This window comes from Apis cerana, linkage group LG6 (genome assembly GCF_029169275.1).
Source record: "Apis cerana isolate GH-2021 linkage group LG6, AcerK_1.0, whole genome shotgun sequence".
Classification (NCBI taxonomy): Eukaryota; Metazoa; Arthropoda; class Insecta; order Hymenoptera; family Apidae; genus Apis; species Apis cerana.
The window spans coordinates 2,435,425-2,451,009 of NC_083857.1; the positions used below are offsets into that span (position 1 = coordinate 2,435,425).

The following is a 15,585-nucleotide window of genomic DNA, read 5'->3' on the forward strand; positions in this document are numbered from 1 at the left end:
CTAATAATTTTTTATACTATTTAAAATGTAAAAAGTGTAATAAAATTAATTCGAATATAAAATTAGTATATTTAAAGTTAATATAAGCTGTTTAAATATTTCATATTATTTTAACATCCTATTTTAATAAATATAATACGTTCTAGAATTATAGAAGAAGATATTTATCGTGATTTACTTACCATTTATTCGACAATTCTTTGGGAACATTTTTTCAGCAATTGTACATTTTTCAATATTGCTCATTTCGATACTCGTAGAGACTGGTATTAATTCGCATTTTTGGTTACCAGATACAATGGAGCAGTTCTTTGAAAGAAAATACATATCATCGTTTTCAGTTTCATTTTCTTTACTAACATCCTTCGAAGAATCATATTCATCGTTTTCTTTGCATTGATTTTGAACCGAATATTCTTTAATATCCCATCCGTAAAAATCGCCAAAATTTTTATCATATTTTATATGAGTCATTGTAGAAACGAACTGTACATTTTTTTTCTTTACATTTTTCTTTTCGAATTCGTTGTATTCATCTTTTTCAATTTCATCATCCTTTTCAACTTCATCATCCTTTTCAACTTCATCATCTTTTTCAACTTTATCATCATTTGCGTTTTCTTTGTCTGGAGCATGCGTAGAAAGCGAAATTGTACTTTTTAATTTTTTCAATTTTTTGAAAGGAAAATAAGCGAATTTTGTCTTTTCGACAGGTTCATCTTTAATTGAAACATCTGCATCATCTTTTTCTAAGTTTTCTAATTCAAATTTTGTACGATCCGATGCAATTTTTTTCCTTTTTTTACTCTCCCTTTTTCTTTCCTTGATTACATGAAATATCTTCTTTTTATCATCCTCCCCACTTTCTTCTGCTTCCATAATGTATTTATAATCAAACATTTGCTTCTTTGACGCATCAGTCTCACTGGTTTTTTTGATTAGTTTATCTTTAATTGAAACATCTGCATCATCTTTTTCTATGCTTTCTGATTCTAATTTTGGTTCCGATGCTTTTTTCGTTTTTTGATTCTCTTTTCTTCTTTCCTTGATTATATGAAATATCTTCTTTTTATCATGCTCCTCACTTTCTTCCGGTTCCTTAATAAAAATGTATTTGTAATCAAACACCATCTTCTTTAACACATCAGTCTTACTGGCTTTAGTTGTTTTTTCCACTGATTCATCTTTAATTGAAACATCTGCATCATCTTTTTCTATGCTTTCTAATTCTAATTTTGGTTCCGATGCTTTTTTCATTTTTTGATTCTCTTTTCTTCTTTCCTTGATTATATGAAACATCTTCCTTTTATCATGCTCCTCACTTTCTTCTGGTTCTTTGATAGAAATGTATTTACAATCAAGCATCTGCTTCTTTGATACTTCAATTTCATTGGCTTTAGTTGTATTTTCCACTGGTTCATCTTTAATTGAAATATCTGTATCATCTTTTTCTACGTTTTTTAATTCTAATTTTGGTTCTGATGTAACTTTTTTTGTTTTTTGACTCCCTTTTTTAAGTTGTTTGATTATATGACATATCTTCTTTTTATCATGTTCCTCACTTTCTTCTGGTTCTTTAATAAAAACGTATTTACTATCAAGCACCTGCTTCTTTGACACTTGAATTTCATTGCTTTTACTTGTTTTTTCTATTGATTTATCTTTAATGGAAACATCTGCATCATCTTTTTCTACATTTTCTAATTCTAATTTTGGTTCCGATTTAATTTTTGTTGTTCTTTGATTCTCTTTTCTTCTTTCCTTGATTATATGAAATATCTTCTGTTTATCATGCTCCTCACTTTCTTCTGGTTCCTTAATAGAAATGTATTTACAATCAAGCACCTGCTTCTTTGACACTTGAATTTCATTGCTTTTAGTTGTTTTTTCCACTGGTTTATTTGAAACATTTGCATCATCTTTTCCTACGCTTTCTAATTCTAATTTTGGTTCCGATTTAATTTTTGTTGTTCTTTGATTCTCTTTTCTTCTTTCCTTGATTATATGAAATATCTTCTGTTTATCATGCTCCTCACTTTCTTCTGGTTCTTTGATAGAAATGTATTTACTATCAAGCATCTGCTTCTTTGACACTTGAATTTCATTGGTTGCTTTTTCCAGTGGTTCATCTTTAATTGAAACATCTGTATCATCTTTCTCTATGCTTTTTAATTCTAATTTTGGTTCTGATGCTTTTTTCGTTTTTTGATTCTCTTTTCTTCTTTCCTTGATTACATGAAATATCTTCTTTTTATCGTGCTCCTCACTTTCTTCTGGTTCCTTAACAGAAATGTATTTACAATCAAGCACCTGCTTCTTTGACACTTCAATTTCATTGGTTTTAGTTGTTTTTTCCACTGGTTCATCTTTAATCGAAACATCTGCATCATCTTTTTCTATGCTTTCTAATTTTGGTTCTGATGCTTTTTTCGTTTTTTGATTCTCTTTTCTTCTTTCCTTGATTACATGAAATATCTTCTTTTTATCATGCTCCTCACTTTCTTCTGGTTCCTTAATGGAAATGTATTTACAATCAAACACCTTCTTCTTTGACACATCGGTCTTATTGTCTTTACACATTCTCACACTTTCCCTACTTTTAACGTTTACCTGAATCGGCCCAATAATTTCAGATTTCTCTTCAATTCTTAACATTTTAATCTCATTCTTAATTTTAGTCGTTTCTCTGCTATCAACTGTCTTTGTGTCTATCGGTTTTTCTTCACAAATCTTCTCGATTTCATCATTTCTCAACGCTTCTTTCGCTCTCTCATCCGTTTCTTCTCTTTCTCTCCTCACCTTTTTCAACTCTCCAGCCTTGCAAACCTCAACTCTCGTAACGACGTGGGGCGGCAGTTTCAACAACGATGCACGTTCCAAATTATTGGCGTTTCCTTTTTGGCCGATATTTAATCGGAGTTTTTTTTTATCCTCATCAATACTCTCCTCGGACGAAGTCGTCTCACAGGTGCAGATCTCCACGCTCGACTTCGATTCAACCCCTTTCTCCTTCGTGCTCTTCGCACTCTCCCCCGTCCCCGTGTCTTTGTGCATCGCGGTTCCAGTGTCAGACGTATCCCTTATTTTAACATTTCGCCTTATGCATACCGAGTCCTGGAAATATTCACGTGGTTGCAGGCAAAGCTTCTTATGGCTGCGGGGACAATGCGAAAACGGATCGGGCGACTCGAATATCCTGCCCTGGACGCAAGGCTCGAACAGATGCGCGTCCGCGATACCGAATGTGCATCTGGATTCGGAGAATTGTTGGATGGCTCTCGAGGTGAGGGTGGGCAGAGGCAGAGGTATCGCGACACTTCTCCTTCTATCGAATTCCATCTCCACTTGCCGGATTTTCGCTCGGACGGTGATTAAACGGCTCTCGGCGATCACTCTTTGCGAGCTATAAGGCGAGTAGTTCACGTTAAGTTGCTCGTCGGTTTCCTTTTGCCTCAAGACGGCGAGCAGGTGTCGCAACTCCTCGTTCGTTTTGGTGCAGAGCACGGCTGGATCTATGGGGCCGGCGGTTTCCACCTGGAAACATCGACGAGCTGATGAATGGGATGCGAATGGAGGAAGGGGAAACGGCGTATTTTTATTATTACTCGCAGCTTTTCTTCGTCAAAGATTATGATGAGTACGAGAATGATTCGGCAGTAATTTAATTCGACCGAGTTTTGCACGATACATTGTGTGATACGATGATATTTGTGAATGTCGTCAATGTCTCATTGGGATTATCAGAAGCGAAGAAAGACAGATGGTGAGGCCGAAAAAGGAATGAATTCTTATTGAAAATGATTTTACGACGAGTAAAATGAAATCAAATTAAATGGAGATGGAGTAAAATATATTTATACAGATATATATGTATATATATATAATTTAATTCTCGAATAGATACAATGCAATAGATAAATACAAAAACACAGGACATTTCTTATATTACAACATAAACAACTAAATTTAACTCTCTTGAACCAGAAGAAACGAATAATTTCTAATTTAATCTGAAGGTCCGTCTCTCTAAAACCCAACAAGGCCCCTTATACAAATCGCTTAACAAAACGAAACCCACCTCATACCCATATCCCTGACACTCCATCACCTTCTTGTTGATCAAACTCTCGACCTGCGCCTTCAGCACGTTCACCTTCACCTGCACCAGCGTGAGCAACGGAATAATATTCGCCGGTGGATTCGTGGTCATATGAAGATTGATCAAGGCGTTCAACTGCTGCGCGCCCCTCGCTTCGGACAGCAACTGTTCCTTGTTAAGGGTATTTAGACACATTTGGGCCTTCTCCATCGTCTCCTCCATGGTGGTCGTTATATTAGAGCCAGGTATTCTCCTCAGGATCAAACGTGTAGCGCAACAAGATATAATCCCTGGAAGTGTCAAAAATTGCGATGCCAATGCTTGAAGACTTATGGAAGCTGGACAGTTCCGTTTCGAGCAAATAGTGTCATCGTCTGTAGGTGTGCAATGATGCTCCTCCTCTACCTTGAGCATGTGGCAGCAGCATCCGTGTGGATAGCCCTTGCCGGTTGCTTGTCTGTTTTGCCAACAATGCGAGCAATGAACGCGAGCTTGTCCAAACGAGTTGTAGATAGGCATAGGGATAGGATAGGGATAGAAGGAGGGTGGATAGGAGATTGGTTGTGATGGATTGACATTCGTCAATTGTGCTGTTGTCTGCTGGTGTATTGGGTTTCCTTGAGCGGTTTGACTGGCTTGTTGGTGACAGGTGGCCGGCAGAATAAATATGGAACTCGCCCCGTTCACGCAGTTGCGTATCTGGTCAAGAACATTTTGTGGGAGGATAGTGTAATTTGGTTGTGTTTGTACGTTTGTAGATGTAGGTATGTTGGGATATGTTTGTTGAAACATTGGCAGGTAAGAGCTTTTCGGGTTTTGCACGGGGTTTGGTTGGTACTGGTGATTCGCCATGTATGCATCCTCTTGATGGAATTGGTAGCACGGTTGCTTGAACGGATCTGTATCGATAATTTGTTGAGATTAGAGAAGGTTTGGAATATTTATTTGGATCGATTATTTACAGTATAATGCTTCTCGTCGATTTCGATGATCTCGAAATAGATGATTCTGAATTTTTTTTTATTCATTCGATTTTAATCATAAGGAAAACTACTGAAACATATATATAGCTATACAGAATTTATCATAAAGGTGTTGATAATATTTTGTGAATATTTCGAAAATTGTTCAGAATGTTGTTCAGCTTGATAACGTATTTTAAGATCGAAATCGAAGAAAAGAACACTTTTGCAAATAATTATATATATATTAAATATGATATAATAACTTTGAATTTCTTATCTATTAAATTACGTTTAGTATAATCTATATTTTATGATATAAATGATGCAAAGGAACTGTTTCTGAGATCTGAATTATTGATAAAGTAAAAATATATTAAAAGAGATTAAAATTTTCACGATATTTTGTTTAAAAAATTCTTAAGGTAACCATATTCTTTTATGAAAAAAGAATATTGATACAAAGCGGTTTGAAAATTGTATCGTAATCGTAAAAATTCTTTTGATGTATTGAAAATAACATTCTTTTATGAAGCATTCTTTTAGAAACAATTTATTATGCTTAAAAAAGTTCTAACTGATTTTTCTTTAAACGTGAAATCCCGAATACATCTTTTACTGAAATATTCAATTCTAAATCGATAATATATGCATAGATTAAAATTAATTTTTTTCAACGAAAGAATTATTCAAAATATAATGTAAATTACAATTTGTATTTACTTGATTCAATCAAAATGATACAAAATCCATATTTACAATATTTTTTGCAAAATTTTTCAAAATATAATTTTTTTGTAACCAAATTTGTAGAGAGATAATTCTATATAAAAACGAAAATCGAAAATAAAGATTAAAATTTTTTAATTTATAGCTTGTGCGAAAATTTATACCGTGTTTAACCATATATTATATTACTCAATTAAATTTTTTAAAGATAAATCCTTTTAATCTAATATTTTTCAAATTAAAAAACAAAAAACTAATTAACTACTGGTTTCTGACAATGGCAATATGTTAAAAAATTACAAAATTCGTATCAGCGTACCGCAATGAAAAACCTTCATTAGTTTCTCAAAGGATTTCATTAAATCCAATCTGGTCGACCGTGATTTACGGTCTCAAAAGCGATATTTGCCATCGAAATCCCATCTCTTTCGATAATCAGATAGATATCCTATACAAGGTGTTAATATATTCGTAGGATATCTTTTGGAATTTGATTCTAAAAGCTAAAAACAAACGAAAATTGATTTTTGAATAGAAAATTTGGAATATTGTTGATAATTTAGAATATCGAAGTTTTTAAAAAATTATTAATATTATTTAATTAATTTGTAATATCGTAAATAATAAAAGCGAATGATGTTTGCGCAAAAATTTGCAATTTTAATATTTTCGATTTAATCTGCAGAAGAATAAAACGTGAATTTCCAAAAGTTTTTCAATTTTTAAATATTTGATCGTTGAAATTATAGTTGAAATATAATCAAAATTTTGAAGTAAATTATTTAATTTTTTTATTTGTATTTTCATTTTATTTTTCAATTTTATGAATTCTGGAAATATTCCAAGAATATAAAATATGACACGAAATTTTAAATTTTAATATTATGTTGTTAATTTGGAATATTATATATTTTAAAGATTATATTATTTAGATAATGATATAGTAAATGATGAGAAGATAAGTTATGAATAACTTAAAAAAAAATGATTATAAATTTATATTTTACAAAGATTTTGAAAAACAATTGATTATAATGTAATAATGAAAAATATGAAGAAAAAATCAATATTTATTCAATATTATAGTTTCTATATTTTTACATTTGATTGCAAAGGAAAATAAATATTTTAATAAATATTTTTTTTATTTTTAAAATTTTGCAAATAATTTAGAATTCAGTTTTTCCAAATTAATTTGTTGTACCTTAATGAAATCTTTGTTTTACGTCAATTTTTAAATTAGATCAAAATTTGAGATACTTTATTTTTTTTAAATATTACATTATATTTCTATACTTTAAAATATTTCTAATAGTTTATTAATTTCAATTTCATTTAATTTTATTTGTTCCCAATCTAATATTATAAACAATTTAAATAAAAGGAACAAACTTCGATTACTTATAATTAATTAATAAATCACCCTTAATTAAATTATTTTTATATGCCAAATTTTGTATTCGTTTCGATCCTTATAATTGATACTCAAAGATCTCCCACGAATACATCAACACCTTACGTTACATACGTGTACGAACTGTTAATAACTTTTGTTAACACGAATACCTTGCGGATTTGTCGAATAAATACAAGGGGCAGTTTGCATTTGTTGCGTGACCATTCGGGGTTGTTGGAATACCCTGCTTTGTTCAGGCACGTTGGGCACGCCTGTTGACATTTGTATATTGTAAGGTATATTCATCATCGAGGAGGTTATGTCAGTTGGATCTGTATTTTTCTGTGGATTTCGCACCACAAACCCGTGCGGTTATTTTGAAGTATTAAATTTAGTGTTGCCTCACGGGTTTCGTGGCGATCCTGTCACATGGAATTTTGAATTACGGAAACCTGAAGGGATTGTTGGATTTGGTGTTGGTTTACGGGTGACGGTTGGGCTATTGATAAATTCCACTTTATGAGTGCATGAAGTTGCATATGAATATAATTTTGTACAATGTGTCTTGAATTTAAGTGTCAACTTTGAGAGGGGATCCTTTAGAAGATTTTTTTTATTTTTTTTTCATTTTCGCTTCGTTCTCAAGAAAATAACGAGAAAAAGAAACAAAATAGATTCCATTTTTCCATTTATTTATCGACACTTGTTTATTTGTGATATTTCTACTTATTTAAGATAAATGGTGACCTGAACATTACGTGATAGCATTACATCTACAATATTAATCGCTCTAAATACATAATTAAATACTGATATTATTTGATGTAATTCCATTTCTTTCATTTAGTTGCTTTCTTGAACTAATTATTATTAAAAACTTTCTTCTTCAAAGTTCTCCACGAAAAACTCGAAAAGTATAACGTTTGATGATTGGAGTTTTTCTTTATTTCCAATTCATGGATAATTTCTGTTCAATCAGATTCGAATTACGAGCTCTAAACTGGACAATTGTCTATAATTCAGATCATATAAGAATATTAAGAACAAAATGAAGTATTTGTAAAAATTCGTGAAATAGAATCATTCATATAAATAGAAATACTATGAACGCATAAATGTTAATAAAAAACTAATTACGAAAAACAATTTTAAATAAAAGTAATATGTTGTATTATTTTATGTTAATAATTATTTATATTATTTAATGATGTGTTGTATACTTGTTTGGAGGACTTGATTCTCCTTTATAAAATGTTAAAGCGTTTGTTAAATGGTTAATAATTAAAGTAATTGCAATAATTCAACTATATAATATTTAGAACATTTGAACATTTGAATAGAACAAATTAGAGAGACAACTCTGTAATTAAATTCTATTTATTATTAAAAAATATATATGATCAAAAATGGTAAAATTTTACGACCAAATGAAAAGAACTTCAATATTAAATGAAAGAATTTTAATATTTTCAATTATATTTCAACAGAATTGATTTCAAAACGAAAAAATTGTATCCAAATCAATTTTTAAACTTATTAAAATTTTTATTTTATTTATAATAAGAAAAAGAAATGAAAGATTAAAAAAAATTATAAAGATACACAATTTTTTAATTAAAATTTTTATAAAATTATTGAACTTAATATTCTGTTACGTTTAATGTTTGAGAACTAAAATTCTTTTTATGAAAGAACAAGAATAAGAAGAATAAAGAGAAATAGAGAGAGACAGACACAGAGAAAGAGAGAGAGAGAGAGAAAGAGAAAGAGAAGAAAATTAGAAATTAAAATTAAAAATCTTTGATATTTGAAATTAATTTTCAAATATTTTAAATTTTTCTTATCAAATTGTGTGCAAATTTTCTATATTTTATGAAATGAATTCACTTTAAATTTGCAATAATTTCAATTACCAATAAGAACCAGCACGTGAATCGCAGTAAAGTTCAAATAGTTTCATCTGGTATTAAAATGAGGCAAAGTAAAACTTTTAAAAGACAAAGGACGAGCTCCGTTTAGTTCAGGATTTACCAAAGTAATCACGTTAGAATTAAAATCACTTGTTGGAGCTTTTTCGTATTGCTATGTCGTTGCGCTGCAAAGACCCTATGAAATTCAATGGATCGCCTTCTAAAAAATTTTTTCATTTTATAATTGTCGTATCCACGATTCTATTTATTCTAATTTTCTTGCTTGCAATTCATCGATCTCGTCAATCTCTCCGAATTAATTAAACATTGAATTAATAAAACATGCTATATATTAATTCTTATTTTGAACTAGTTTTAATAAATTTAGTCAAACAAATAATACATTATTAAAAATATGCAGAAAACGTGATAATTTATATTCACTATTCACAAGTAAAAATACATTGAGAAATAAAAGGAATATTCAATTTTTTAAACTTTAATTTGTAATTTTATTACATTGAGAAATATTTGGAAAATATTGTAAGCATACGTATGTAAATACTATCAAAGATATATGTATATATAAAAAATATGTTGTACTCAAAAATACAATAAAATAAAAGTAAAACTTGAACTCTAATTTATAATTTTATTAAATTATAAATTAATTCAAACATTTAAATAAAATATTTCTAAAACAAAAATATATATATTATATTATTAAAAAAAATACGTATATAAAGAATATGATCTTTATATTCATTATAGATAAAAATAAAATATAAAAAATAAAAAAATAACATCAATGTAATATCCTCATGTATTTTAGATATATAATCTATTTTTAACCATACAATATATATAATGTATGAATAATAGATATAAATAATATAATATTATTTTCTTTATGTATAGCTATCGGTCTTTCTTTTCGAGATATTTGCAAAAAATAATTTCCATTACTACATTGAATTTTCTCGTATGTGAAAGATGCTTTATTTATTATACGTATGGTAGCCAGCTAAAATGTGCAGCACATTTGGTATATCATTGTAATTTCGATTGTCCAATTACATTTTACATTTTATTTTATTTTCAAATCCAATAGAATAGAAGTTTCAATAGTACCATCATTTTTACACATGGCTTGAAAATTAAGGCCAATTAAGGCACATACACACACAAATATATTATTGAGTTTTCTAAAAATTATTAAAACATGAAAATGTTTTTAACAAAATTAATATTGTAATTTATCAAGATATTTAATTACATATATTTATTTATAATTACATTATAATTACAATTATTTATATGTAAAATAAATATTCAACTCGTTCTTAAAAATCATTATCATTTATAAAGTGGTCACACATTACAGATTCACTCAGTGTAGAATTTTTTAACACCATAACTCCTAATAACAATGTTCTGTTCGATAAGTTCTATTGTCAACTCAAACACATGTTCCGATTATTCATACAATCGACTAACTTATTTCGTAAAAAGCTCATTTATTAACAAATTATCAAAGAAACTTTAAATGATTAAAATCGAGCAAAAATATCACTGAATTCACTCTCGCGTCGGCCATTCGCGAACTGTTCGTCAAGTCGTAAACCGTCTCCGAGCGTGTCGCATCATGGAGTAAGCTTGTTTGTGACGTCATTAGAAGATAAGAGCCTTCATTATCTTGGCCAGCGAGGGGGGCCGGCACGCGTAACGATTCTCCTACGATATTTCCAGCTGGCTACTTGCGACCAGCTCGTCGCGACGCGTACATCGATGTGAACCGATATACTACACGATTTATCACGACCGATTTGACACGTATCCATAACGAGAATCAATCTCGCGTCGGTCGAAGTCAACATAGGTGTCGATCGAAAATAATCGATATCGGTAAGAAGGTATTGGAAAATATCGACCCAGTGTATTTAATTCGCAAGCATTCGTCACAGAAAGTGAATTATCAATGTGAAGCCGGGGAAGTGTATAAAATATACAGATCATAGTTTGTACACGTGTTCCAGTTATTTTCGTTATCGTTACGAGGAAAGTTATCAAATCGTCCCAATTTCATCGACACCAGATATAATAGATACCGGCTTCGATCTCAGCATTGCGCTCTCTTTCCTTACGTTAAAAGTTATCTCTTGCAATTAACAAGAAAACGCCGGCGCCATTATTGTTGACTCGCGCGATCAATCAACGCGACGTTTGAACTTTAAACGTCCAATAAAATTTGATACCCTCGTTGTTCGGACGTTGTGTTGCATTAATAAGTCTCTCGATAAGCGCAAGGAAAACATTGCCGCCATTACTGTTGACTCATGTATAATCATCAGTCACTCGACTCGTGCAGAGATCGTTGCTTCAGAGATCTAGATCTCGAAGAACGTTCCATAACTATGAAGTCTCACGAGATTTGGGAGAGGAGCATCGCCTTCATCGAGCACGAATTGCTTCCGGAGATGGTGCACGATCGCTACTTCTGCGAGCCGAGTTCCAGGGAATTCGTCGAGTTCGACTCGGCCACGATTCGTCTCGATGAGCTGAGCCGGAGCAGCGAGATTTATCGCGTCACGGTTGTGGTCAAGTTCTCCGGCGAGCCACGTAGCTTCCCACTAGTTTTGAAATTGCTTCCAGAGGAGGGGGCAGAGCACACGGGCCGAACGGCGTTCGACGCGTTCCAGAACGAGGAAATGTTCTACTCGAAGATGGCCCCTAAATACGGCCCTGATTTGGTTCCAAAGTGTTACCTGTCCGACCTCGGTCGTTACGGAAGGACCGTGATCGTGTTGGAGGATCTGGAGAAGGATGATTACAAGCAGGTTGACGGTGAATTGGACGAGAATCATTTGAAATTATGCGTGCAAGTTTTGGCCAAGTTTCACGCGAGGGGGTTGAGGCTGAAGGCGACCGAGCCAGGGATCTTCAGGGAGTTCGAGGCGAAACTTCTTGAAATTTCCCTCACCGAGGAGGCTATGCTCCATTATGAGAAGAGATCGACTAGGTAATTGATCCTTTCTTGGAAATGGTTGGAATGCTTGTGCCAACATTGTAGAGCAGAGATTTTGTTGGTATATACACGATATTGTTTAAATGTTGGAAGGAGAGTAATATTTGAGTGTTTGTCTTATCGAATAAAAAATATATGACACTTTTAATAATATTAATAGCTGAATTTTAGAATTAATTCTTGAAGATATTAGACATTATGTCTATTGTATGTTTTTTGATAATAGATAATGTAATGTAGTTTTTATAATCTTGTTTTTTGAAAAATTTATCCTGATTAAACGATATTTCGAATCACAAACTTTTAAATTAATTAATTCATATTCTAAGAGAAAAGAAAAAGCTGTAGAAATATTGTGTGATTACATTAAATTTATAAACCTATGGTGATTGATAATCTCCAAAGTAGAAATATCTATTTATGCTTGCACAAGAAATATTTTGTTCATCGAATCTTTCTCACGATCAAAAATATACTTATACTTTATCATAAAATGAAAAGTATAAATCATATCTCTAAAAAAATCCAACAGAAAGATTGTAACAGTATAATTTTTCTTCTCAATAATATACTGTTATAAACGATGACCAAACATCTTACAGCTTCCGTTCTTTTCTTCTAATCATCAATCAAAATCTTTCTTCCATGTAATATGATGAGGAAATTAATAAGGAACGTAAATAATTATGAATTTTTTTGATTTTAATTAAGTGTTATTAACGCTATTTAATAATCCAATTAAATAAACGTTTCACTTTTTCTTGCTAAAGAATATACAGTGACAGAGTGAAAATAGTTACAAGGATTATAAATTTTGCCATGAATTTTAATCAAACAATGTAAATTTAGAACTGTAATTTTAAAAAAATCTTATTGTTATCTATTATCATTGCTATCAACACTTATAATCAACGTGGCTTGTAAATATATTATTAGGATCTTGATATATCTTAAATTTTCTTTTAGACTTTATCTTTTAGTTTTTTTAATATACCTTGTGATAAAAGTCGCAAAAAAAAGTATCGATAAGAATTACGATTTTAAATAAAAAAATATTATAAAATATTATATTGAAAAGTTATTGGATTATACCAATATAAACTTTTCTTTTGCATCAATAACTTAAAAATTAAAAATTTTAAATTTGTAACTTTGTTGTTATAATAAATATCCACATGATTAATATAAAAGAATTTGCATTTGCATCCAGTAAAAAAGAGAGGATAAATCTGATGTGAAATTTATAAATTTATAAATTGTTCATTATAAATTTTTATTAGATCATAAAATATGTATGTACATTTTTTATGTCTCTAATTATTATTATAAAAAAATTATTGTATTGCATACGTTATAATCTCATCGTTGATCGATTTAATATCACAGACCGATAATATTAACATTATCGATGTCAGTACCAATGCTATAGCAACTTCTGTATTAGTGTAATAATCGGAGCGCAATTGAACTGGACAGAATCCAAAATTGATTGAGTTTGAAATCATCAACAAATTGACGTCAATCCATTAATAATTAATTTGTTAGAAAATCTGAACTTATATCGAGTATCACAATCTCGTGATTTTATTAATAATGATCTTAACTTTTCATATCTCGGAAGGATATTCCTTGAAATTTCAATTCGTTTTCTCAATTTCGATTTACTAAGAAGAAAAATTGAATAACAATAATAAACGTTAATAGATCTCATAAGACAAACTATTAAAAATATTTTATTTCGTTTGAACTCGAAGAATATACGATATTTTCACAAACATTTTCTAAATTCTTGTTTCTTTAGATTAAAATTTTTTTATTACTCAAAATTCTCATGCATTTTAATATAATTACATATTATAATTTACATATTGTAGATCAATATACTACTTTCGAACATGTATACATCTTACTGTTGTTAAATCATGCAGTTCTCGGAATAGAATAATTAATTATAAATTTAAATTTTAAAATATAATATAATACTGCAAAGATATATCGTTAAATTTTTATTCTTAATTTTATTTTATTTTCGAATCATTCCTTCGGAGAATATGCAGTAAAAATTACAGGATACATACATACAGATTTACATATAAATTTCTAATTTATTTTTACACACAGAATCTCCTCTCTTCCTAATTATACCGCCGATTGTGGGAAAATCATGTTTCAAATTTTTTTATTTACATATCAAACTCTCTTCAAAATTATGTAATCATTGTGTAATAATAATTGCGCAGCACAACGAATTATGTAATTGCAGAATGTTGGACATCCTTGAATCCTTATCGAACTCAGCCTTTGCCGAGAAGATGAAACGGAGATTAAACAAGAATCCAATGGAAATCGTGAAAGGTATCGTGACGGAGGTGAACGACGTTTCCACAATATGTCACGGCCATTTTTCGCACGATAATCTGCTGTTCAAATATCAGAACGGGAAACCTATCGGCGCGAAGGTGATCGACTGGCAAACAATGAGATATTGTTCGCCGGCTGTCGATCTTGGGCCCATTCTGCTGTATAACGTGACGCATGAGGATGGCTCGTCGAAGGTGCAGGAAATTTTGACGCTGTACATCGACACCGTCAAATCTGAATATCCAGAAGTGGATGGCCAACGACTCAGGGAAGACATCGTGGACAAATTTTTCTTCGCCGGCGTCGTTCTGTCATTTCTAGATCACATTACTGACGAAGAACTCACTCGCGTTTTGCTACTCTTGGAACAATTGGACGATTTTAACTGAACTGTTTAATTTATTCCGATTTCAATCAGCGATTTATTATATATTTTTTCTCTTTTTTCTTTTTTTATTACCAGTTAATGGATTATTTTTGCAGAAGAAATAAAATATTTTAAAGATATTTTAGATTGGTAAAAATAATTTCCTTTTCGTCTTCTATGTCAATGAATTTAAAGTCATGAGTGAAATTGATTCATAAAATATAATAATGATGTGTAAAATACGTGCAATGACAAATATTTTTGAAATTTATGAATAATGTTCGTTATAATGTTTGCAATTCTTTGATAACGATTTTTTTAATCCATTAATTTTCATTATTGATCTCATAATTTATGACGATTTACTATAGAATTAATTACGTTTTTTGTATGAAGATAAAAATGTGAAAAATATAATCTTCAATATAAAAATATAATTATAAAATATATATAAATATACTATAATTATAATTATAAAAATATCATAATATACTTTCTAATCTAAATACTTTTTTAGAATCTTTTTATATTCTTTCCATCCGATCGATCAATTATAAATTTATATTTTTATTTTCCAAATGCATTCGCTTTATTCTAAACGCTGTAATAACAATTATAATAATAATAATATATATTTATTACATTTGTTTACATTTGCACGACAAAAGATTACCAGATTATATATATATATATATATATATATATATATATATATATATATATATATATACATATA

The 15,585-nt window shown here is 30.2% G+C and overlaps 2 protein-coding genes across 2 annotated transcripts in view; one reads left to right on the forward strand and one right to left on the reverse strand.

Annotated features, from left to right (window-relative positions):
- LOC107993500 (uncharacterized) overlaps nucleotides 1-8,851 on the reverse strand; it is a 10,339-nt gene extending 1,488 nt beyond the window's left edge. The window contains exons 1-3 of the mRNA XM_017049947.3: nucleotides 7,357-8,851; nucleotides 4,079-4,998; nucleotides 183-3,534 (exon numbers count right to left, since the gene is read on the reverse strand). Coding sequence (XP_016905436.2) covers nucleotides 183-3,534; nucleotides 4,079-4,998; nucleotides 7,357-7,495 — 4,411 coding nt within the window. The 5' untranslated portion in view covers nucleotides 7,496-8,851. The remainder of the gene's footprint in view (nucleotides 1-182; nucleotides 3,535-4,078; nucleotides 4,999-7,356) is intronic.
- An 887-nt stretch (nucleotides 8,852-9,738) lies between these two features.
- LOC107993530 (uncharacterized) lies at nucleotides 9,739-14,989 on the forward strand. The gene is made up of 2 exons (XM_017049989.3): nucleotides 9,739-12,115; nucleotides 14,385-14,989. Exons 1-2 carry the CDS (start codon nucleotides 11,433-11,435, stop codon nucleotides 14,869-14,871), a joined length of 1,170 nt encoding a protein of 389 aa, XP_016905478.1. The 5' UTR covers nucleotides 9,739-11,432; the 3' UTR covers nucleotides 14,872-14,989.
- The last annotated feature ends 596 nt before the right edge of the window (nucleotides 14,990-15,585 follow it).